The following is a 23,469-nucleotide window of genomic DNA, read 5'->3' as shown; positions in this document are numbered from 1 at the left end:
GTGCTGAATTTAGAATTTATGTAAATCGGATCATTGTGAGGTGGCTAGCGTGAGTTACTGTAGATGGTTGCTTGTTCAGTTTCGCTTCGAGGATTTTTTTTTCATATTATTAAGTAAATGAATATTTTTTTGCTAACCATACTATATTTTTAGTGAGAAAAAAAATCCACCATTATGTTATTATTGTTAATTTTTCTTTGTTTTATTATCAAAGATTCCTCGATCATAATATAAATTAACAATTAATTTAGGTAAAAATTTAAAAGTCATTAAAATTTTAGTATAAATTAAACTCTTTAGCTTATTGTATTTTTTGTACATGTCTTAATCAATTGTAATATAATAATGGAATGAATCAGATAATAAAAATCATAATAAATTATGAATACATTTTTATTTATAAACAATTTTCATCAATATATTATAAAATGTATAAAAACACCTAGGGGGTGACACGTTTGGGGTCGCGCGGGAACATCGACGTCTTGCGGATGTTGTCCAGGCCCAGGAACAGCATCACCACACGCTCCATACCGATGCCGCCTCCTGTAAACACACAATCATAGTTCAATTATACCAAAAAAATATTCTGAGCAAATTTCTAAATAAGTGAAGGATGTGAGAAGGAAATCCAAGAATAATTACAATTAATATGATTTAAATCTGACCCGGGTTCCGAATCATTTAGCATTTTAACTAAATCAAAATTCCGAGTCGAATATACCGAGAATAAATTTGTTTAGATTATTTTTTTTTTTTTTTTTTTTAATGTGTAGTAAGCCAAAGGGTTCAGTACTTTTTGTTGCTGTCTATTTCTTACCAGTATAATTACTAGCACAAGGGACTTAACATTTTTTATCCTATATATTGAATAATTTCTAAAATACAGTAGGAGTACTCTTCAATCTAATATTTAAAAAGTAAAATATACGTTACCGGCATGAGGAGGACAGCCCAGCCTGAACGACTCTATATACGCCGCGATTTTGCTGATATCTGAAAAAAAAAACAAGATATTCATAGACTTGCCCAACAGATCTTCTGTGATGTGAAGACTTCCTGTGATTTTACTGATTATATTTAAACTTTATTCCACCCCACTTCATTATCAGTAAAGTTTACAATCCGGAATTGCAAACAACTTGGTCTGGTTTCCAGGCTATACCTTCACCGAGCTCGACTCTAGTCTGTAAGTATAAAAGTTATCGGTTACCAATCCCGTGGTGCTTCGCCCGTTCGGTGAGGAAGTCCGGGTCGTGTATCCTCTGCGCTCCACTGAGGATCTCCTCGCCTCGCATGAACATGTCGTACGAATTCGACGCTTTCTGTAATACATAATATCTAGCATAGTAGTACCACTCACTCATATAATCTACCAAACAGCAATCATTAGTTTTGTTGCGTTTCAGTTTGTCTTAAAACTTTTACCTGCTAACCGCTGTGAGTGAGCCAGTGTAACCAAATGTAAAAAATGATACCAAGGTTGTTGGCGCAATGTAAGGAATGATCATGACTGGTGGTGACCGCTAACCATTAAACAATCTATAGTCTATTCCAAGAGGACAAAAGCCCAATAAACAACAGACAGGTCGAGAGCTTGATCAATCCATGATATTCACTATGAATTAGCGAAAAAATGGCGTTATGAACGTCGACCAAGGTCCTATCGGAAATTTTGAAGTCAAATTAAATTGGATATAAGTATGATAATCTATTATGAATAAAGATATACATATATTAATCATAAACTCTTAGTTAATGAAATATTCGTAAATAATAAATTCGTCATATGAAAATCTATAATTTCATTGATCTCCATACCTTCTAGATTAGAATAGACTGTATCGGTCAGTATGTCTAACTATTTAAACTTAGACCAGCGTGGTGGGCCCACTGTGGGGGGGCGTTAAACATTAGCACATGACAAGTCAGAATACTAAAAATCAAAATATACTTTATTCAAGTAGGCTTTTACAAGCACTTTTGAATCGTCATTTAACAAACCATTTAAAGTAAAGCTACCACCGGTTCAGACTGTAGATTCTACCAAGAAGAACCGGCAAGAAACTCAGTAGTTACTCTTTTTCAATATCTAAAAATACAGTAATGTTAGTTAAATACAATTATATATGTATGTTATGTCTCCTGCCTGGAAGTCAACAAGTTTTAGCTCCACGCTTTTTTATCATCTATATAATCTTGTATCGAATAATATGCCTTCTTTACGAATGTATTTTTTACAATTGACTTGAATCTATGAAACGGCAAAGTTAAAAATGTCTGTCCTTACAGGATTGTTCGGATCGGGCATCGTGTAGAACGGTCGGACGGCTAGAGGATACTTGTCCAAAATGAAGAAGTCTGTTTCGTATTTAGCTTTGACGAGACGACCCAGCAGCTTCTCGTCTGGAGTTGACAGGTCATCTTCCTCCCCAACCGTTACACCTGGTACAGATAACAAATAACAAAATCTTGTATTCCTCTTATAAACGCCAACGTAATAATTTTAAAGACACAGAAAATGTTACAGTTGTATGTGTGTGCAAACACAGATTATCAAAACGTGATAGATATGACTGGGGAGGAGTCAGGTTAGTTACCATTGTTAGTGGTCTATGGGCGGTGGTGACCATCAAGTGACCTATACACCAGTATTAAAGTATTTAATAATCGCCTCACCGGCTTCCTTCAACATCTGTATGGCCTGAGGGAACTCGAGTCTCAGCGGGGGTTCCAGGAACTTGAACGGTGCCACGGGGTACTGCTGAGCGACTGTCGCTATTTCGTTTTCAAATCTGTTCAGAAATATAAAACATACTTTATTAAAGAATGCCTGTACAAACACAGGAGTTCCTTGTTCCCTTATATAATGGTATAGTCATCATAAATCTTAGGTAAGTGCCCTTGACTCACTCTTCCTGGAGCCCTCGGAAAATATCCGTAAGGGTCTGACCGATGGTGTCCAGGACTTCATGGTAGTGCTGCTTGAAAGACATCTCCAAATCGAGACCGACGAACTCAGTGAGATGACGATGTGTGTTCGAGTCCTCGGCTCTGAATACAGCTCCCACCGTGAACACCTGGAAGTTAGCATGACATTTTTTGTTATCATTCGGTATCTGTGGTAACTGCCTCTTTCAATATTAAAATCAAACTCCAAATATACTTCATTCAAGTAAGCTTTTACGAGCACTTTTGAATCGTCATTTGACAAACAATATTAAGTGAAGCCACCACCGGTGCGGAATGTAGGTTCTACCGAGAAGAACCGGCAAGAAGATTGTCTAGTGTCTAAATATAGGGCTGCATGGTCCCGAGGTCCTGGCTTCAAACTGCAAGGGACAATTCTACTAACATATAACGTTGTGATACGGTCTGGATTCTATTTCGATTCAACTTCTATTGAAACTGAAAATCAACTGGATTAGTTTTAGCAGATAAGGAAAATGGCTGAAAGGCAACGATTACATTTCGATTCGATTTCGACAATGATAATTTGTTGATGGGCCGATGGTTTGTACAGTACATCAGTCGACAATTTCTGTCTTGAAGTTTTTGCATTGCATTAATAGCCTGTAAATTTCCCACTGCTGGGCTAAGTCCTCCTCTCCTTTTTGAGGAGAAGGTTTGGAGCATATTCCACATTTTGTTGGTCTCCTTTGGATTGGACGCCATAGACGAATCCAGTCAGGACAACATCAATCACTGGTATTCATCATGAATCTAAAATAGGATGCCATTACCTCCAGTTTTAGGATCACGACCACGGACTATCTTCCTCACTCACTCATCTTACCGCTCGTCAGTTACGAATACACGTTTAATGTACTAACCTTGTCGAAGTCGGCAGCGATGGCCATCTGCTTGTAGAGCTGCGGACTCTGCGCGAGGTAAGCGGATGATTTAAAGTACGAGACCGTGAACACGTTAGCACCGCCTTCGGACGCAGCCGAGATTATCTTCGGGGTGTGGATCTCGACGAAACCTAGAATCAATTTTAAGAAATATTAGTATCGTCCTGACCGATTTTGGCTACGGCCTAACATATATACTGTAAATTCTTGTCTTAGGTGAGATATAACGCAATGGCTTAGACAAAAAAATCCAAGACATTCTTGAGCGAGAGAAAAGTACCCTTTCATCTACTATTACGAACTGCCTCCTAGAATAGAAACCAACGAAAGCAAATAATCGTACATTTCAATCCAAGCTGCGTAAGCAGTGATCAGTGTTATCACCAAAAGCCGTCCAAGATATTTTTACGGTTTATCGAACAAGAAGCCGAGATGAACGAGCTATGCTACGAACGACCTTAAGGCCGAGGTTACAGTGAAAACTGAACAAGTCATAAGGACCGATGGCCTTGAACCCAGCACTGATTTCTACAAGCCCGTTAATCACCTGATCAGTGGCGGTACAAAATTGAATTCGAGAACACTAGCGAAGCTGGCTGACGCTTCGGTGTTTCGTGATGTAAATACCAACGCGTTCAGAAAGGAATATAACTCTGCCTCTTAGTCTTCAAAAACGTTATTGCTGAGCCGAAGACGTCTGTGTACAGGAATAGGTACGTTCCGGTCTCTCGCTAAGGCTAATTTCTATCAGCCTTCATTTCCATATCTGCACGGAAACTATAGTCATTGGCTCATATCGCGAAGGAGAACAATCCCACGATGTGGTACCATGACGGCGAAGGTTAAATTTATGTGAAGTGCAGATCATTAAGCAATTCTTTCACTGGTGGTCCCGATGGTATCCCCCGGCCGTGCTAAGGAGGCTCCAGAGCCAGCACCGGTTTTTACGCGTCTCTTCCGGGTATTCTACGCATTAAGCATCGTCTCGAACTCCTGGAAGACTTCGTTGGTGCACCCGATCCCTAAAAATGGCAACCGCTCAGACCCGTCCAATTATATGTATATAGCCATTATCTCCTTATTCTCCAAGATAATGGAGTCCATTATATACTGCTAGCTTCTTCTTCTTCTGGTACCTTCTAGCTTACCAGAAAAATAGATGGGGGGAAGCAGTTGAGACCAAGTGGTTGGCATTAGTGAGCAGTTTGGGCATTACGAAGGTCTTCGATCGCGTAAGGCACAAAGAGCTTTTCAAGACTTTCTTCTTAAGGGCTTCCCGAATGATTTTGCAATTGGATAACCAGCTTTTTGGCTGATCAAAGCATCAAGGTCGTTGTCGACGGTGCTCTGACTTAAATTCGTCAATTCTGGTGTTATTCTTCTCTGTTTCTTCAGCCTATCAATATTCAGCAATATTTACTGCTATGTGAACGACAGTACTGTAGACACCCTATCCCACATCGGCTGCACTAACATCTTTAGGAACATGTAGTCGAGAACCTGAACAAAGTTTTTATTATCACCATTTGTCGTATTTTCACGTGTACGCGCGAGAGATAAGTGGACTGTAACTACAGTCATTTTACTCAACTCCCCTTTTTCCCCACTCAACTGAGTAAAAAGGGGAGTTGTTACCTCAAAATCTGGGCTCTTACTTATGACGACACGTTCTTCTTGGTAGCGCTCCCTTGGTCTTCACACACTCGAAGAACATAGCCAAGGGGTGGGTGATGTTACAGGATGATAATAGTCCGTTACACTAACTAATTTTGAAGCGCGGCGCGGCGCACACACACAATGCACACGTTACCGCGGCCCATACGAGAAGGGAAGCACGTCATACGTCAAAATCATACCATCGACAAAATTATTGACTGTTCAATGTGTGCATAAACCTAAATACGCTACACCACGTTTCGAGAAAATTTGCCTTGCTGCTAAAGCTAATATCGGATTACTTGGCGTCGATATTTCAAAAGTCGTTCAGTACCGCGGTCAATTGGAAAGTAAAGCCAAACTGGTATCGAAAAAGATCGTTTTACTCGGCAAAACGCGACAGTAGTTCATGTCGGCCCATCACCTAAAACTAGACAAGACGCAAATTCGACCTCACATGGAGTACTGCTGTTATCAGTGGGCGCACCAGCACCAGCTTCTTCCATTTGACCAAGCTCTTTGATGACTCCGCATCTTCTAGGGCATTTTTCAAGGAGAATGTTCCGAGGGATTATTTAGATTAATCTCGGCCGCTGAATTTCATCATCGGACATTGCGTCAGACTTCCCAATTTCAACCATAAGCATCACATTCAACACGTTTCAGAATTCAAAGCATCCGCATATCCAACGAGGCCACAACCGTTATATGGACGCAGGCCGCAAGAGTCTCTCAGCAGACCCGCATCCTCCGTCAAAATAAGGAAGTCCAAGTGCGCTAGAGGCTTTGAAGCGGATAACATAATTGACAATAACTGTTTCAGTGTCTATGGGCAAATATGACCTTCATACAAAATATACATAGGAAATAATAATGTTTGACTAAAACAACTCACCCCTCCTAGTCAAGTTATCTCTGAACAATCTGCAAACGCCAGCTTCGATACGGAATATCGCTTGGTTGGCCGGAGTCCTCAGATCCAACACCCGGTTGTCCAGCCTCGTGTCCTGGTTGACTCTGATCTTGAGACCTTCTGGGTCCTGGGAATGACGATAATCATATAAATATATACTTTTGTAATAGTATATTTTTGTTTTTTGTTTATTTATAAATTATGCAACGGTTGACATAATGCCACGTTGCAAGTTTCACAGGGAAAATGTGAAATCATTAAATAGCGAACTACAACGAGCGAATACACACACAATACAATAACTATAGACTTTGTGTGCATTTAAGTATTACCTATGTTACTCTATGTATCTCAGGTGACGTGTATGCTCGTTGAGTCAAGACAACTTCGCCAGCGTATCTTGGGGGAGGAGCGTTTATGTGTTATCTCATGTACTTCTCTGTACCCCTAACGACGTTTATGCTAGACTTCATAATGATCGTTAAGATGAAAACTTACCGATCCCACACCTTGAGAATGAAACGATCGCCTCCTGGCTATTTCTTTTCATATTGAGTATACGTAAATAATAAAATTCTCAAAAAAAGACCCGCTGAGTTTCCTTCGCCGGATCTTCTCAGGTCAGGTATTGTATTTTCCGAACCGGTGGTAGTGTTTAATTTGACGATAAATAAATAAGCGTAATCCTCCTATATTGAGTAAAGGAATTTGAGTTTGAGCTGTGAATGCGCAACAAAGTCGCGCCCTCGCGATAGCGTCGGCACTCACGTCGGTCTCGGGGCGCGCCGCGTCCTCGACGAGCAGCGGCAGCTGCGCGCGCGCCGCCGACACGAGCCACACCTCGCGCGCCGCCAGCTCCACCGCGCTCAGCGAGCACGCCTGCACGGGGCTGGCCGTCGCCGCCACCGCCGCGCGCACGTCCACGACCGACTCCTTCGGGATGCTGCGAGTTTTTGGACTTGATAATTAGTAATTTACCTAATGTAAAAGTGACTAAAGCTTTGGATTTGTTGCGTGAATTGGATGCTCACCATCCAAATCTTTTGTGTACTGTTGAGGATCTGAATTTCCATCCATTACCATCGAATGAGTGCGTAATTTCTAATTTTTTAAAGGCAGATTATAGTAAAATAACAACGGAACCTGAACTTGTAAATTGGGAAACCGAATTTTTCTCTTGAGTTTGTGTTAATGAGATGGTGTCTGTATTTTATATTATACTCAACAAAATAATAGAACAATTAGTACCAAAAAAAATTAAATTTAAATCTAAAAACTATCCTCCATGGTACACAAAGGCTTTGATTAGGCTATTGTCCGAAAAGTACAAACTTCGTGTAAAGTATCGGAAGTATAACAATACCAGAGATGAATATGAATTTCGGTTGCTACGAGATCGTTGCAATAGATTATATGATGAATGTCACCAAATATATAAGCATAAGATTCAGGAGGCTCTTACTAGAGATGGTAAAACATTTTGGCGTTTCTTTAAAAACAAGCGTTCAAATTCCTCATCACTGCCCGCAAATATGCATTTAAACGACGTTACTGTGAAAGCTGGTTCAGGAATTGCTAATCTTTTTGCGCATAATTTCTCATCTGTGTATTCTGATAATATAATAACAAATCAAAATTGTACGACTAGTAATTACGAACAAATAAGTGAATTAAAATTTAATAAAGTGGAAGTCTACAAGGTATTGCGGGACATAGACAGTAAAAAAGGCTCTGGCCCTGATAATATTTCTCCTTATTTTATTCAAAAATTTGCAACACAATTATCATTGCCCCTTACTAAAATTATTAATAGATCTTTGGCAGACGGCATATTTCCTGAATTGTGGAAAAAAGCTGAAATCATATCTATTTTTAAAAAGGGTGCACCCGATAACATCAAAAACTACAGACCAATTTCTATATTATCCAGTTTCTCTAAAATTTTCGAAACGCTTATATATTCCAGGTTATCCTGTTTTGTTTACAAATCATTAACACCTTTTCAACACGGTTTTACAAAAGGATATTCTGTTCAAACAAATCTCCTATGTTTTGTCAGTGATATAGCACAAGAAGTTGATAGTGGCCATCAGGTGGATGCCATATACACCGATTTTAGTAATGCTTTTGATAAAGTACATCATCCTACATTGCTGAAAAAGTTAGAATCTATTGGCTTTGACACTTTACTTTTGGAATGGTTCCGATCATATCTTTTCAATCGCCCGCAAGTGGTTGCTGCACAGGGTTATGAATCTATAACATACTATGCAAAAACTGGGGTCCCCCAAGGATCACACCTAGGCCCATTGCTGTTTCTAATTTACATAGATGATATAAAATATTTCATACTTAATTGCCAATTTGCTCTTTTTGCCGATGACCTTAAAGTATATAAAACTATTAAATCATCTGTTGACAGTACACAGCTTCAAAGTAATCTACTTAGAATTCAGCAATGGTGTGATAGTAACAATATGTTACTTAATCCAACAAAATGTTTTCATATCAAATTCTCAAAAAAAAGGCTCCCTATTACTACTTCATACACAATTTATGGGCAATCAGTTAAAGAAGTAGCCGAGGTTAAAGATTTAGGCGTAGGAAAAAATTAACTTTTGTGCCCCATATTAACATGATAAATGCCAAGGGTGCTCAAATGATTGGATTAATTAAGAGAAATACAAAAGGATTTAGGATTAAAACAAAGCTTTCCCTGTACAATGCTCTTGTTAGGACAATTTTAGAGTTCACGTCTCAGATCTGGAACCCTATATACGCTGTTAATTCACAAAGAGTTGAATCGATTCAACGCGCTTTCACTAGACATCTAGCTTTTGCATGCAGTGGAATGTCCCATAGAGCGCCATACGAAAGTCGTCTAAATTTTTTTTAAAATGGAAACCTTGCGAAATCGAAGAAAACTTCTCGATTCAATATTATTATTTAAAATTATGAATGGCACTGTCCAATGTGAACAGGCTCTCCATAAAATTAATATCTCAGTCCCAAGTCGCCCTCCTAGAAAACCTAACAATAAATTGTTTTACATAGCGAAATCACGCACAAATGTTGCTAAATATTCCCCGATAAATAGAATATGTGGCCAGTATAACGATTTGTGTGCATTAACACAAAATATTGATGTTTTTTCCGATGCCTTGCCGAAATTTAAGTGAAAAATTTGTGATGTTTTGTCAAGTTCTGTTAATAAAATTATCTTATCTGTATTTATTGTTGTCTGTATTTTATTCGTAATATTTTTGTAATTGAAAATTATTTTGTTATCATATAAAAAATGCGTTTTAAACGTTGACAAAACTGTTATAAAAACTTTGGAAGTAAAAAGTTAAAGTGGGCATAAAACAAGAGCCGAGATGGCCCCGTGGTTAGAACGCATGCATCTTAACCAATAATTTCGGGTTAAAACCCAGACAGGCACCACAGAATTTCATGTGCTTAATTTGTGTTTATAATTCATCTCCTGCTCGGCGGTAAAGAAAAACATCGTGAAGAAACCACTACAGAACAAATTTCAACGAAATTCTGCCACATGGGTATTCCATCAAGCCGCATTGGAGCAGCATGGTGGAATACGCTTCAAACATTTTCCTCAAAGGGAAAGGAGGCCTTAGCCCAGCCGTGGGAAATTTACAGGCTTGTTTAGTTGAATAGTGTTGTATTATAAATAAAATTATATTCGTCAAAAACTGTCAGTAGTACACAGTTTAACGGTGCTATTGGCAAATCGCGTGGCATACGTAAATCTAAGATTTGTTTGTACATAGTCCATCTACGATTGGAAATATACTATACAGTTGAATTCATCACCAAATACTTCTATGTAAGAGATACTGTTGGAATAAACATCTTCGCCGAGCGACATCTGCGTCACGTCATACAAATACCCTTTAAAAAAAAAAGGCGGGAATTTTTGGCGGCAGACACATTGGATGGCGATTATCATTTTTGACTGTAGATTGTAGATTAAATGTTTTTTTTTCTTTTGTGGTAGATTGATTGTTATTGTAAATTAAAGGTCATTGTTGTAGAGTTTAGCCTATTTGTTTTTTTTTTCTTCTAGTAATACCTACTTCTGGTTCTAAAAATACAGTATTAAACGTCCGTAACGAAGATTAGCTATGTACTAAGTACGCAAGCGAAGCGCGAGCGTTCGCTGATTGCTTACAATAATAATTACAAATGAATTGTTTAATCTGTACATTTAAATTGAATCTTTATTTATGTTGAAGTATAATGTATTAAAAAATAGGAATTCTTAAGGGTTACATTCTAGGACCCATTCACTTCCTACTTCATATGATTGTCACACATAATCAAAATACGTTTCATAAAACAGAAACCTTCTTATATATTATATATTATTACTGGTTGTAAATGTTACAACCAGTATTAGTAAATTCCACTTTACAGCCATTCTTTGTCAATTGACTGACAGATAATAGGTTTGTAGTTAATTCAGGAATAAACAGAACATTTCTCACCTGTATTCGATGTTCATCTTTGTTTAATTTGGTTTGAATATTTACTTTACCCATACTCTGCACAGGGATCGCTTCACTGTTTGCCACCTTTATTCTATGAACCGGAGGTGTCTGTTCATCATACATCCAGTCTGAGCGCCTTGTCATGTGCATTGTTGCTCCAGAGTCAATATACCAGTCATCCTGGTTCAGTGTGCTGTAAGCTGAAAAAATTGCTGCAAAGGTTTTTTGATTACTTTTCTGTACTTGTACTGTACACTGATTTTTAAAATGTCCATAATTATTGCAGTTATAGCAACGAGGCCCCTTCCCTTTTGGCTTTTTATTGTCGTGAGAGGTATTTTTATGCTTTGTAAAAAATACAGAAGTTTCGGAAACTTTCACTTCCTGTAAGAGCTTTGTTTTAATAAAATCTGATGATATTTTGATACCGGAACTTTCCAGACCCATGATCATTGGTTTATAATTATCCGGTAAACCTGCCAGCATGAGTGTTCCCAACCATTCATCATTTACTTCGAAACCAATGTTTCGCAACTTATGCGCTGTACTCATTCTTTTATGCCATGTAATTAAATCTGTCATAGCATATGCATTTCCACTTACAACGTTAAGTTTGTACATATTGTCAATTAGCTTCGCTGTTGCTACTAAATTCTTATTTTAACGGTAAATATTTTAATGTTTACTCTAAATTAGGTATACGAGTCTGGGCCCATAACCTGTAGAAATAATAAGATTTAGAATATAAGCATTAAAAACGGTTTATTGAAAACAAGTGCAAGTGACATAACTTTATTCACATATTCTAAATCTTATTATTTCTACAGGTTATGGGCCCAGACTCGTATACCTAATTTAGAGTAAACATTAAAATATTTACCGTTAAAATAAGTCATAGTAAAGTATTGCGCGATATATTGTACTTTGCCGGTCCCGTAAAGAATGGCCATGAATAACATACAAATTGAGAAATTGGTCGGACGGGAGAATTACTCCACATGGAAGTTTGCAGTAATGTCATATTTACAATTGGAAGAATTGTGGGAAAACATTGAACCTGGTACCGATGTCGATTTTAAGAAAGATGTCAAAGCAAAGTCGAAGATAATTTTGTTGGTTGAACCTATGAACTACGTACATATCGAAAATGCAAAAACAGCGAAAGAAGTCTGGAAAAACCTACAAAATGCGTTCGAAGACTCCGGGCTTTCGAGAAAAGTCGGCTTACTTAAGGATTTGGTCAATACTTCATTGGACAACTGTGGTAGTATCGAAGAATATGTGAATAAAGTTATGTCACTTGCACTTGTTTTCAATAAACCGTTTTTAATGCTTATATTCTAAATCTTATTATTTCTACAGGTTATGGGCCCAGACTCGTATACCTAATTTAGAGTAAACATTAAAATATTTACCGTTAAAATAAGTCATAGTAAAGTATTGCGCGATATATTGTACTTTACCGGTCCCGTAAAGAATGGCCATGAATAACATACAAATTGAGAAATTGGTCGGACGGGAGAATTACTCCACATGGAAGTTCGCAGTAATGTCATATTTACAATTGGAAGAATTGTGGGAAAATATTGAACCTGGTACCGATGTCGATTTTAAGAAAGATGTCAAAGCAAAGTCGAAGATAATTTTGTTGGTTGAACCTATGAACTACGTACATATCGAAAATGCAAAAACAGCGAAAGAAGTCTGGAAAAACCTACAAAATGCGTTCGAAGACTCCGGGCTTTCGAGAAAAGTCGGCTTACTTAAGGATTTGGTCAATACTTCATTGGACAACTGCGGTAGTATCGAAGAATATGTGAATAATGTTATGAGTACAGCGCATAAGTTGCGAAACATTGGTTTCGAAGTAAATGATGAATGGTTGGGAACACTCATGATGGCAGGTTTACCGGATAATTATAAACCAATGATCATGGGTCTGGAAAGTTCCGGTATCAAAATATCATCAGATTTTATTAAAACAAAACTCTTACAGGAAATGAAAGTTTCCGAAACTTCTGTATTTTTTACAAAGCATAAAAATACCTCTCACGACAATAAAAAGCCAAAAGGGAAGGGGCCTCGTTGCTATAGCTGCAATAAATATGGACATTTTAAAAATCAGTGTACAGTACAAGTACAGAAAAGTAATCAAAAAACCTTTGCAGCAGTTTTTTCAGCTTACAGCACACTGAACCAGGATGACTGGTATATTGACTCTGGAGCAACAATGCACATGACAAGGCGCTCAGACTGGATGTATGATGAACAGACACCTCCGGTTCATAGAATAAAGGTGGCAAACAGTGAAGCGATCCCTGTGCAGAGTATGGGTAAAGTAAATATTCAAACCAAATTAAACAAAGATGAACATCGAATACAGGTGAGAAATGTTCTGTTTATTCCTGAATTAACTACAAACCTATTATCTGTTAGTCAATTGACAAAGAATGGCTGTAAAGTGGAATTTACTAATACTGGTTGTAACATTTACAATGGCAATAAGAATTTAGTAGCAACAGCGAAGCTAATAGACAATATGTACAAACTTAATGTTGTAAGTGGAAATGCATATGCTGTGACAGATTTAATTACATGGCATAAAAGAATGGGTCACTTAAATATGGCCGATGTAAAGAGGTTACCTCTATGTACTGAGGGTGTAACTATTTCTGGTAAAGAAGTAAATACTGTTTGTATACCCTGTTGCGAAGCAAAACAAACACGATTATCATTTCCAAATTCGGGTTCTAGAGCAAATACATTACTTGACATTATTCATACTGATCTGTGTGGTCCGATGGAGACTCCATCTTTAGGTGGAGGGAAGTATTTCATAACCTTCATAGATGATTATTCTCGAAAAGTATATGTTTATTTTCTAAAGAACAAATTGGATATTACATCAGTGTTTAAGAAATTTAAAAATGAAGTAGAAAATGAGCTAGAGAGGAAAATAAAAATATTAAGAAGTGACAACGGAAAAGAGTTCTGTAATAATGATTTTTCTGATTTTCTGGCAGCTTCTGGAATCAAACATCAGACCAGCACTCCATATACGCCCGAGCAAAATGGTGTAGCAGAGAGGATGAATCGGACGCTGGTAGATCGTGCAAAGTGCATGTTGTTTGAAGCAAAACTGCAAAAAAACATTCTGGGCAGAGGCAGTCGTCACAGCCGCATATATCATAAACAGATCCCCATCACGTGTACTGGCTGCAACAACACCATATGAGAATTGGTCTGGAAAGAAACCACACATTTCTCATTTAAAGATATTTGGTTCTAAGGCCATGGTACATGTTCCTAAGCAAAATCGTCGTAAGTGGGATAGCAAATCACGAGAATTAATCTTTGTAGGATATTGTGTGAATACGAAGGGATACAGGCTTTATGATAAAGTTAGTAAAAAGATTGTAATTAGTAGAGATGTGGTATTTATTGAAAATTGTAACGTTTTGGAAAATGTTGCTCCGAAAACTGTGTCAGTACCACAGCAGATTACACTTCCTCTAAGTAGTAAAGAGATTGATTGTTTAGACTCAGAGAATCAGACAGAAGAAGCAAGTATCAATGAAAGCTCACAAAATGAAACATCTTCAAGTAATGAGAATTCATCTGATAGTAGTATCTCGAATAGACAAACTGATGAGACTTATTATCCTGATACAGATGATTATGATGATTGTAATGATGAATATATACAAAGTAGAATTACATTGAGGTCACATCAGAGAAAAAACATGGAAGGCAATAATTTCATGGGTTTTATGGAAGTTACAGATCCAATAACTGTTGAAAAAGCATTAACAGGTCCAAATGCAAGGCAATGGAATAAGAAGCTTGATTCTACGCTGAAAGAGATAGGTTATCATTCCAGGACGAAGCACATTGATGTGAGGCATCATTTTGTTCGTGACAAGGTGCTTGGTGGGGCCATTGACGTTCGCTACGTTCAGACGGATATGATGGTTGCAGATGCCCTAACGAAAGCCACGACGCACTCAAAATTGGTTTTCTGTGCCTCCAAGATGGGCTTATGTTTAAGAGAGGATGTTGGAAGAAGTTAAACAACGCCTAATAGCTTAAATACTTTTTTGTTATCTCTTAACTTTTCCTACTGTCTGTCAATGTGTTATGTCACTTGCACTTGTTTTCAATAAACCGTTTTTAATGCTTATATTCTAAATCTTATTATTTCTACAATCATCATACAACATATGATATATCTTTATTTTGTAAGATCAACATTGTCAATTGTTCAAGTGAAGTGCCTACTTAAGTAATTTATATTTTGATTAACTCACTTTCCAGTAAATTTCACCATCTGTTTGCTGATATGGAGTTCCTCGTTGACACTTATTATCAATTGAACGGTACTTGAGTTCTGCCGAAGAACAGCAAAACATTGCTTCCCTTTAGCACGGGATGTTTGTAGGCGAGCTAAAATTATAATGTTATATTATTAATATTGAATATTTTCAATGTAATATAAAATCTAAGTGGGAGATCAAAATATATGAAATAACAATGAAATCATAGCTTAACAAGAAGTTTAGGAAAAATTGTAAAAGTACAAAAAAAATCTTTAGAAATTTTATATATACATAAACTGTCAAAGAATATTTGTGTACTTAAAGGTTATTATTAAGAACTAGCTGTGTTCTAGTTCTTCGTATTTGAATTTAAGTTATTTGGATATTGTAGTGTGATTTTATTTTTATTGTATATATAATTCTAAAATAAAAGTAGCCTAAGTCAAAAGTCAAAAGTCAAAAATATTTATTCAATATAGAAGTGTATACACTTGCTTATTGATTGTCAAAAATCTACCACTGGTTCGGAAATTAGCACCTCAGACCTGAGAAGAACCGGCGAAAGAAACTCAGCGGGATATATTTTTTTTATTTTTTTTTAACCATTTTCCATGTACAATGAAAAAAAGTTACTCCTTATTATCCGCTATCTGCCAGTGAAAGTCCCGTCGAAATCGGTTCAGCCGTTGTTATTTTGGTACCACACATGTACCGTGTATACATACATATGCATTTAGTAAAAATGGGCTATTTTAATATTACAAACAGACACTCTAATTTTATTATATGTATCGACTAGGCAGGCTTTGGGGATGTCCACTTGACTGTAGGCGGTCCTTTTTAAGTCTGTGTTTGTTTCCAAACCACTCTCTGAACCGAACTGACAAAATATATTGTTATTCAATCACTTATGACGCCAATTTATTTATATCACATACTGTAAGTAGTAATGCTCTCCCTCTGTTGTGCTGTTAGTTTAGTTTAGTTTGATCATAGATACACCTGTGATAGAATTTTATCTGAGACATTTATCAAGATTTTCAATGTCCCAAATTGAATTGGGTTGAATCAGCAATATTTAGTCAATGTTCATGTGTTAGACACTGGGTCGTCTTTAAACAATGTAGTCAATACAAATACATTAAACATATAATACTCTGTATTAAGAAAACTAGAGCAAGCAAAGTTAAAACTTTAACATTTTAACAAATAAAATTCATACCTCTGATCCAAACTAATTTTCCATCCAAATGTACACCAAGATCTTTGACGTCTGTATACACTCGGTCTGTGTGCTCCCCGGTTGATTGTATCATTTTCATATTGCCATATTTCCCTTCAGATATATCTATTTCTAATGTACCGGCTTCGGGAGCTGACACCTGATGAAAAAAAAAAATTCAAATATCATACTCACTATCACGGCCTATAACTAATTGATTAAACAAAAGCTTTGGAACAAATTATGAATATTTTATAACAAAAGCTGAAAAGTTTGTTAAGAGAGTATTTTTAGAACAAAGTTTTTGTACATGACTTACAGAACTGGTAGAAATCATCACCTAAGAAAAAGGATTAAGCATTATTCCAGACAACCTATCTCTCTCTTTCTAATACATACGGTTTTAAATATGTACATCATTTTAACTTATTGTTTGTTAATGTTACAATACTCGCTGGATCTTTTCTTGTTCTTTTTTTTTATTTTAAAATGTTATTAATTTATTTGATTGTATCTGTTATTTAATAAATACATAATATATAGAGTGACTTTGTTCTAACCTCGTACCCAACACCTATTTTTTTTAACTTTAAACTTTAAAGGGTAACTTTGTATGAACAAAGTTACAGAACGTACAGGCAGCTAGTCTGTGTATGAAATTAATATTAATAAGTGTTTAGACTACTTTATAAGTACTAGCTGTAAATTGTACTAAATTTGTATTAAGATTGGCATAATATTTTTTATGCTTTTGGCATCCATAGGGCAAATGGGCCACCCATTGGTAAGTGGTCACCACTGCTCATAGACATTGCCAATGTTTGAAATTTTAGTCATTTCTAATATAATCAATGCTCCACCACCAGATTTTATTACTAGAGCAATATTATTAGAGATATCTTTTTATGAATTAGGTTTCATAAATACCTTATGTTCTGCCTTTTTCTGTTGCTTTTCAGCAGCTTTTGCTGCTTTCTTTGCTGCTTTTTTACTGGTTGCTGCATCTCCCTCAGCAGGGGGTTGATTTACTTCTGATAGCACCATTGCAACTGAGAAAGTACAAAATATTGCATTGAATTTATTATTGCAGAGTATATTTCTACTTGACTAGGTCTTTATACATTAGGTAGACAAACTTTAGGATATCTAGTAAAATAAATTCAATGGTAATGTTTTTAACAATATTTCAGTTCATATTTTGGTCTTTTAATCAAATACTTTTGAAGAAATGATGATCTTATGTTAACATAAAATATCACCCATAAAAGATTTGTGAGCATTTTAATAAAATTTACTTCATGGTTGTAAATGTAGATTACTTTAATGAGTAAAATCTAGTAATAACCAAATAAATTAAAACACTGCTTAAAAAAGTTAATTTATGAATATTAGTATATTCATATCTTTACCACTTCCTGTTTGAGGTGTTCTATATAATGGAATAATATATTTTATCTGTTTCACTGAACACAATTAAAGTTTATTAGAATTTAAATACACTAAATGAATTTTCAAATATACATTATTGGATTCCAACTAGTATTCTATAATCCTATATTAAAAATGGATATATATTGGCTGTACAGTGTGCATAACTAAGACAATTTTTAATTAAAAATAATAAAAACAAAACTCAGGAACAAAGCTATTCTTCACACAATTTTTCATTATATATGTATCATAAAAAGAAAAATCAATAAGTTTTTATTAATTCTACAAATAATAAATATACTTTTTGGTTAAGTATGCTATATTTAAGTACATACTATAAATAATTAGATTTAGTATGTTATATATAGAAAGAATTAAAAAAAAATACCTTAAGGCTGAAAAATTATGACCAAAAAAATAGATAGCACTTACAATTTTTTTTTAATCTGTTAATATTATGAACTGATTACTCACAATCAAATGACCTATAACATATATTTTATTTATAGTAATTTAACTTTCCAACAAAGTCAAAATGATTCAATTAAATGAACTTCACAACATTTCATCATACTTTTAACAAGTGTTTAGCAATTGTTACCTTATTTGTTATTTTTTAATTTGTACTCTTTATTTGATAAGGCAATAGATAAAACTTAAGTGTAGAACAAACTTTGGATAAGTTATTATTAGGTGAGGTTATGTTCCACTTTCCGGTGAAATTGGCATTTCACACTAAAGTCACAGCCCACAATGTATTTTTGGCAGGTCGCAAATTTAGATTTGACAGTTTTGTCAAACTGTCAATGTCAAGCTGGAGAGTTTGTAATGACAAATTCAAGGTTACTTGGAGTTTTGGTTCAGTATAAAAATTATGAAAATATTATATAATAAAAAACAATGTATTTTAAGTACACCCACATTAGTAAAGTAGTATGACTTTGGCTGAAAGAAACTGAAAATAATAAAGATGACCCGCTTTTAGTTTTTTGTAATGCGACACTTTATCTCGAGGTATCGATCGATCTCAATGTAAGGTTGAGTACTTTTTAAACAAAGACTACCTTATTATATCTCGCATGTACAAAGAAAAAGAAGTAGGAAAAAGCATTACTAAGGTCTTTCAAAGACTATTTTCTAAAAGACATTAGAAAACAGTATTATATTTTTTTAATCGGCCATGTAGGTACCACTTGTCAAATTTTAATAAGTTAACCACCTGGCCTTCAGCCTACTTAACCTGGTGGTAAACCGATTGCATTTGTAATTTGCTGTAAAGTTTTGATAGGACCATTCCTATTTCGAAGACAAGCATAACACATAGTTTACATTCACATGTAAACTATTCGTTATGCTTTTCTTCGAAATGCCATGACTCTGGCCTTACGTGTCATGGGGGCTTTATTTTTTGTACGACGACGAACGAAAAACAAATGTCGAAAAATATAGTGGAGAAAATACTATTTTTTATTTTTGAAAAAAAAAATTGTAAGTTTTATTTTTTGACATTTGTCAATCTACTCTACCTAAAAAAGTAAATTAACAACAAACATCAAATAAATCGGTGTTATGTATAAATTTTTCGTTCAAAATGACCAAGAATATAACCGGCCCTGACTCGAAGAGAACTGGGGCGCGTTATAAAATAAGCTCAATAGATTTAAAGTCAAAATGCCGGTATTCACTGCTAATATTCCAGGAGTGCTTAGTGTTGGGGACAGAATAGAAATAGGCGGTAAAATCAAGGAAAATGCTAGAAAGTAAGAAATTTTCTTAATATATAAAAAAATTATAAAAGAAAGTCATACTTAAAAGTAAAACAGAGAAGTACCATTTTTAAGCCCAGATATATCAAATTTATTAAAAATATGCATTTTTTTTTAATATAAGTGTCCTTTAGAGGCAAGCAAGACTACGTTGGTATTGGAAAATTTGTCAATTAATAACAGTGTTGCTAGAGTAAAATAAACAAATCTCTGGTATCCTACCTACTACTAATGATTAAATCCACATATTTTAATCTTTACATTAAAGCAGCTGCTCTACTGGCCCTTTAAAGCACATTTTTAACCGAATTCATATTATGCAAAATTTAAATTTTATTAAGCTTTCATTAAAATTCATAAACAATAGTCTGTGCCAAGCATAATAATTTGAATCAAATAAAATCGGCCAAGGCTAAAATTTATGATTTATTTACGTACCTTAATAGAAAAAAAAAAACAATTATTATAAGAGGAACAAAATTATTCGACAAAATGAATGTTATGATTATTATATCCTGTGATAGATGGTAGATTTTTGTGAAGTACCCTTTGCTCACCGTTTTTATGTTTTAATGAGAGGCACTCTAGTAAAAAGTTACATTTATTATATTCTATTTTAAATCCATTCATTTAGAATGTCGGTAAATCTTTGCACCCAAGAAGGCGAAGAGCCCCGAGACGTGGTCCTACATTTTGACGTACGGTTTCATAGGGATAACATCATTTCCCTCTCAAGGAGGAATGGCGTCTGGATTGGTAGCGGGAATTTGGATACTAATTATAATATGTTTGTCCCTGGTTAGTTTTGAAATATAATTAATTATTTATAATCCTTTATTATTGATATTGTCGAAGATAGGATGATAAAAAATACAAAAAGACGTCTTTTTGTTTTTTCGGGGTAAGGTGGAACTGGTTGAAGTAGTAGTTGACTTAAAAATCTGCAGATGCCAAGGTCTCGGATTCGAAGATCGAGTCCAACTAATAAAAAGTTATTGGGTTGATGTAAATATTCTCCCTTGTGAATGGCTGTACAATAGGCCAGCAGTGCGATTCTGTAAGAATTCACTTCGTTTCTCAATCGTGAAATATTGACAAGCGAGTTACGGTGATACGCCATTTATATGTGTATCCCATAAATTATTTGATTATAATATTCAACGTCGCACAGAGTTACAGTACATCACTCATTGTCTGTTTGAGCATATAAAGCCGTTCATTCTGCACTCATATTTCCGTCGTGATGATGGAAATCTACAATATCCTGGGCTCGTTAATGGCTCATATTCGAGATTGGCTGCTGTAATTGCTCGCTTGATTGAAATCCTGTAAAGAGGACCATTTTTTTAAATTTAAAATAACGTTTTCAGGCACTATATTTCGAATAGTCTTCGAAGTGAAAGATACTGACGTGATCACGATATACTGCCAGGGTAAATTTCACTCCAACTTCCTACCCAAGATTCCTTTAACAATGGCACGTTTTCTCGTCGCCTGGGCAGATGTGGAGAGGATCACTCATTGCTATTTCCACATGGCTGGAAAAGTAAGTGCATTTATTAGTTTTGCTGAATTTTCACAATTATACTTATAATAATTGTCAATGCCTTCATTAATTGAGAATTTTTGGCAATTGAAGTTGACTCCGTTTTTATTTTTTATTTTATTGACATTTCTAACGAACAATAAGCAGGTTGTACAAAGTAAATACTCAATAAATAATGATTAAAAATATTGCTATTCTTAGTAAGCCAACCAATTTATTTATTTATAATAGGGTGTCGGAGATGAGACTTTAGGTGGTGTGGTACCACCACATTCGCCACGGACTGGGGTTGCTGCTGTAGTTGGAGATACTAAGAGGGGGTAAGAATATTGTTTTTAAATATTGTTTAGGTTTTATACAAATAATAAGGAGGTAAAAACACGAAAGTGAATATTGCCAGAATTCTTCAAGAGAAACGTCACACTGCTGGTTAAAGGCCTGTTATTAATGTAATGGTTCTTAGCATATTCCAATAGTTGGATAGTTTAGAGAGCGTGTATGCATTTTAAATGATAGAATGTCATCTAAAATTCTACATCACGTCGGAGTCCTTTTTTGTCAACCAACCCTGTAACCCGAGCGACAACTTGTTTAAATTAAAAAATATATATGACGTAGAAATTCCTCCAGGGTTATTTTTTAAAAGCGTGACGTCAGCATTGCTGAGGTCACTTTCACCAACATGATCTTGATGGCTCATTTTGCAATGAAATAATAAAACTATTTCAGCAAAATAATAGGTTTATTCAACAATCGATCAGGACACAACGTTCGTCTGAACAGTCCGACGGCTCGAATGAGAATGAACCTCGAGCAACCGTCGCACTGCTTTTTATAGCAAACATCATAATAACAACACAAATTAATTAGAAATAACTTGATTAAATAATCAAATTAAAGCGTTTGCGCCGACATATATTATAGTAAATTTATTTTCGTATTTCCAGTCAAAGGATCAAGAAACAATATTGCCAAGGTTCACCCCACTCTTCAAACGAAAGTTCTGACGACGATCAAAAATCCCCGGCAAAAGACTGCCGCGCTGATAAATACTTTTATGACACTTTGATGTGTCAACCGCCAGAACAAAAGTATGGGTCACCGGAATCCCTAAAATATCGTCGTGAATATAATCAAGGAAAATCTAAAATAGACAACAGAAAATACAGAGAATTATCAGATACAGATAAAGTCGACACAGATGCTTCGGAGGAAGTTATGTCAAAAAATATGGATTCGTCGTTGGCTGAATCGGATGATATCGTGCCCGAAATGTCTATGAAAAAAAGAATAAGGCGCGGGAAATTCACGCCGTTCGCTCAAGTCGTTAATTTCATGGGTAAGAATGGGAAACGAAATTAGTGTGTTTATGAAAGGAGATTCTTATGATTGTTTTTTTTTTGTCTTTGTGATCAGTGATTTAAATATATAAATATAAATTTTTACGTTTTTTAACAAAATATAAAAATAATAAAAAAGTTATAATGTCGGATTAGCAGTTTTCTATGATTTTAATTTTAGAATAAATCTTTTCTTTTATTTTTATTGTGATCAAGGTATGAAAAAAAATGGTATATCATTATTCATTTTATTATATTTTAATTTATATTACAATTTTTAGACAATGTACAAAATTCAACTATAACACTTATTGGAAGACTAATATAACACCCATATCCATATTTACATTACTTATTATGAAATTAATTACATTTAAATGCTAATCACCATATTTATATGAAACTTAAGTGCACGGCAGTGAGGAGGCCAAGATCGAACATTTACAAACATAGATAATTTATAATTAAAAACAATAACATTTTTTTCTATTTCTTAAGTCATAATTTAGAGATCATTTGCCCATTGGAAGATTTTTTTTTTATAAAATATAAATTTTGTCGTATGTATTATCTGTTCCGATGACTGTAGAGGTAATCTGTGAGAATAAAACTCCATTGTTCTCGCAGAAACATGAGCGTGAAATGTTAAAACGTTATATGCGACGGTGACTATAATAAGTATACGTATCAAAATGCCGTGTCACCGTAAGTCGTTTATCAACATTTTACAAGTGAGATACGAAGTGAATTTTCACTGCTTTCGGAGTCTTGAAGGTGCATCTGCTTGAAATTAGAACAAGATAAAAAAAACAATGTTTAATTAAAAATACTATCGGTTTACTTATAAGTATTTTCTGAGGTCGAGTTGCTGACGGTACCAATAACTGTCAGATGACGTCATACGGTGCTCTATTCAT

The 23,469-nt window shown here is 35.2% G+C and overlaps 2 protein-coding genes across 3 annotated transcripts; one reads left to right on the top strand and one right to left on the bottom strand.

Annotated features, from left to right (window-relative positions):
- Positions 1-383: 383 nt before the first annotated feature.
- LOC125074275 (aspartate--tRNA ligase, cytoplasmic) lies at positions 384-18,658 on the bottom strand. 2 transcript variants are annotated; one of them, XM_047685563.1, is made up of 13 exons: positions 18,502-18,658; positions 17,397-17,518; positions 16,470-16,629; positions 15,239-15,374; positions 7,192-7,366; positions 6,406-6,550; positions 3,834-3,985; positions 2,914-3,080; positions 2,680-2,795; positions 2,291-2,445; positions 1,214-1,325; positions 937-996; positions 384-546 (listed from the first exon to the last, which is right to left on the bottom strand). In XM_047685563.1, the coding sequence occupies exons 2-13, from the start codon at positions 17,511-17,513 to the stop codon at positions 443-445; spliced, it is 1,599 nt and encodes a 532-aa protein (XP_047541519.1). In that variant the 5' UTR covers positions 17,514-17,518; positions 18,502-18,658; the 3' UTR covers positions 384-442. The 2 variants fall into 2 exon arrangements, with proteins under 2 accessions (XP_047541519.1, XP_047541520.1); XM_047685564.1 differs by lacking the exon at positions 18,502-18,658 and adding an exon at positions 18,333-18,351.
- Positions 18,659-19,449: 791 nt separating this feature from the next.
- LOC125074308 lies at positions 19,450-22,615 on the top strand. Its single transcript, XM_047685601.1, has 5 exons — positions 19,450-19,660; positions 20,301-20,464; positions 21,037-21,212; positions 21,444-21,532; positions 22,160-22,615. The coding sequence occupies exons 1-5, from the start codon at positions 19,572-19,574 to the stop codon at positions 22,572-22,574; spliced, it is 933 nt and encodes a 310-aa protein (XP_047541557.1). The 5' UTR covers positions 19,450-19,571; the 3' UTR covers positions 22,575-22,615.
- Positions 22,616-23,469: the final 854 nt, after the last annotated feature.

The sequence above is a fragment of the Vanessa atalanta genome, chromosome 27, assembly GCF_905147765.1.
Source record: "Vanessa atalanta chromosome 27, ilVanAtal1.2, whole genome shotgun sequence".
NCBI classification, from domain to species: domain Eukaryota; kingdom Metazoa; phylum Arthropoda; class Insecta; order Lepidoptera; family Nymphalidae; genus Vanessa; species Vanessa atalanta.
The sequence above is the reverse complement of the archived record's forward strand: the minus strand, read 5'-3'. Positions and strand labels throughout refer to the sequence as shown.

Bases quoted from the DNA above. Each gene is read 5' to 3' on its own strand.
- LOC125074275 (XM_047685563.1), bottom strand. From the start codon at position 17,513: ATGGTGCTATCAGAAGTAAATCAACCCCCTGCTGAGGGAGATGCAGCA. The intron at 3,081-3,833 runs GTTAGTACATTA...GCTAACTTCCAG, and splicing joins TCGCTGCCGACTTCGACAAG to GTGTTCACGGTGGGAGCTGT. The intron at 1,326-2,290 runs GTAAGGACAGAC...TATGTATTACAG, and splicing joins TGCCCGATCCGAACAATCCT to AAAGCGTCGAATTCGTACGA.
- LOC125074308 (XM_047685601.1), top strand. From the start codon at position 19,572: ATGCCGGTATTCACTGCTAATATTCCAGGAGTGCTTAGTGTTGGGGAC. The intron at 20,465-21,036 runs GTTAGTTTTGAA...TAACGTTTTCAG, and splicing joins TTATAATATGTTTGTCCCTG to GCACTATATTTCGAATAGTC. The intron at 21,533-22,159 runs GTAAGAATATTG...TCGTATTTCCAG, and splicing joins GTTGGAGATACTAAGAGGGG to TCAAAGGATCAAGAAACAAT.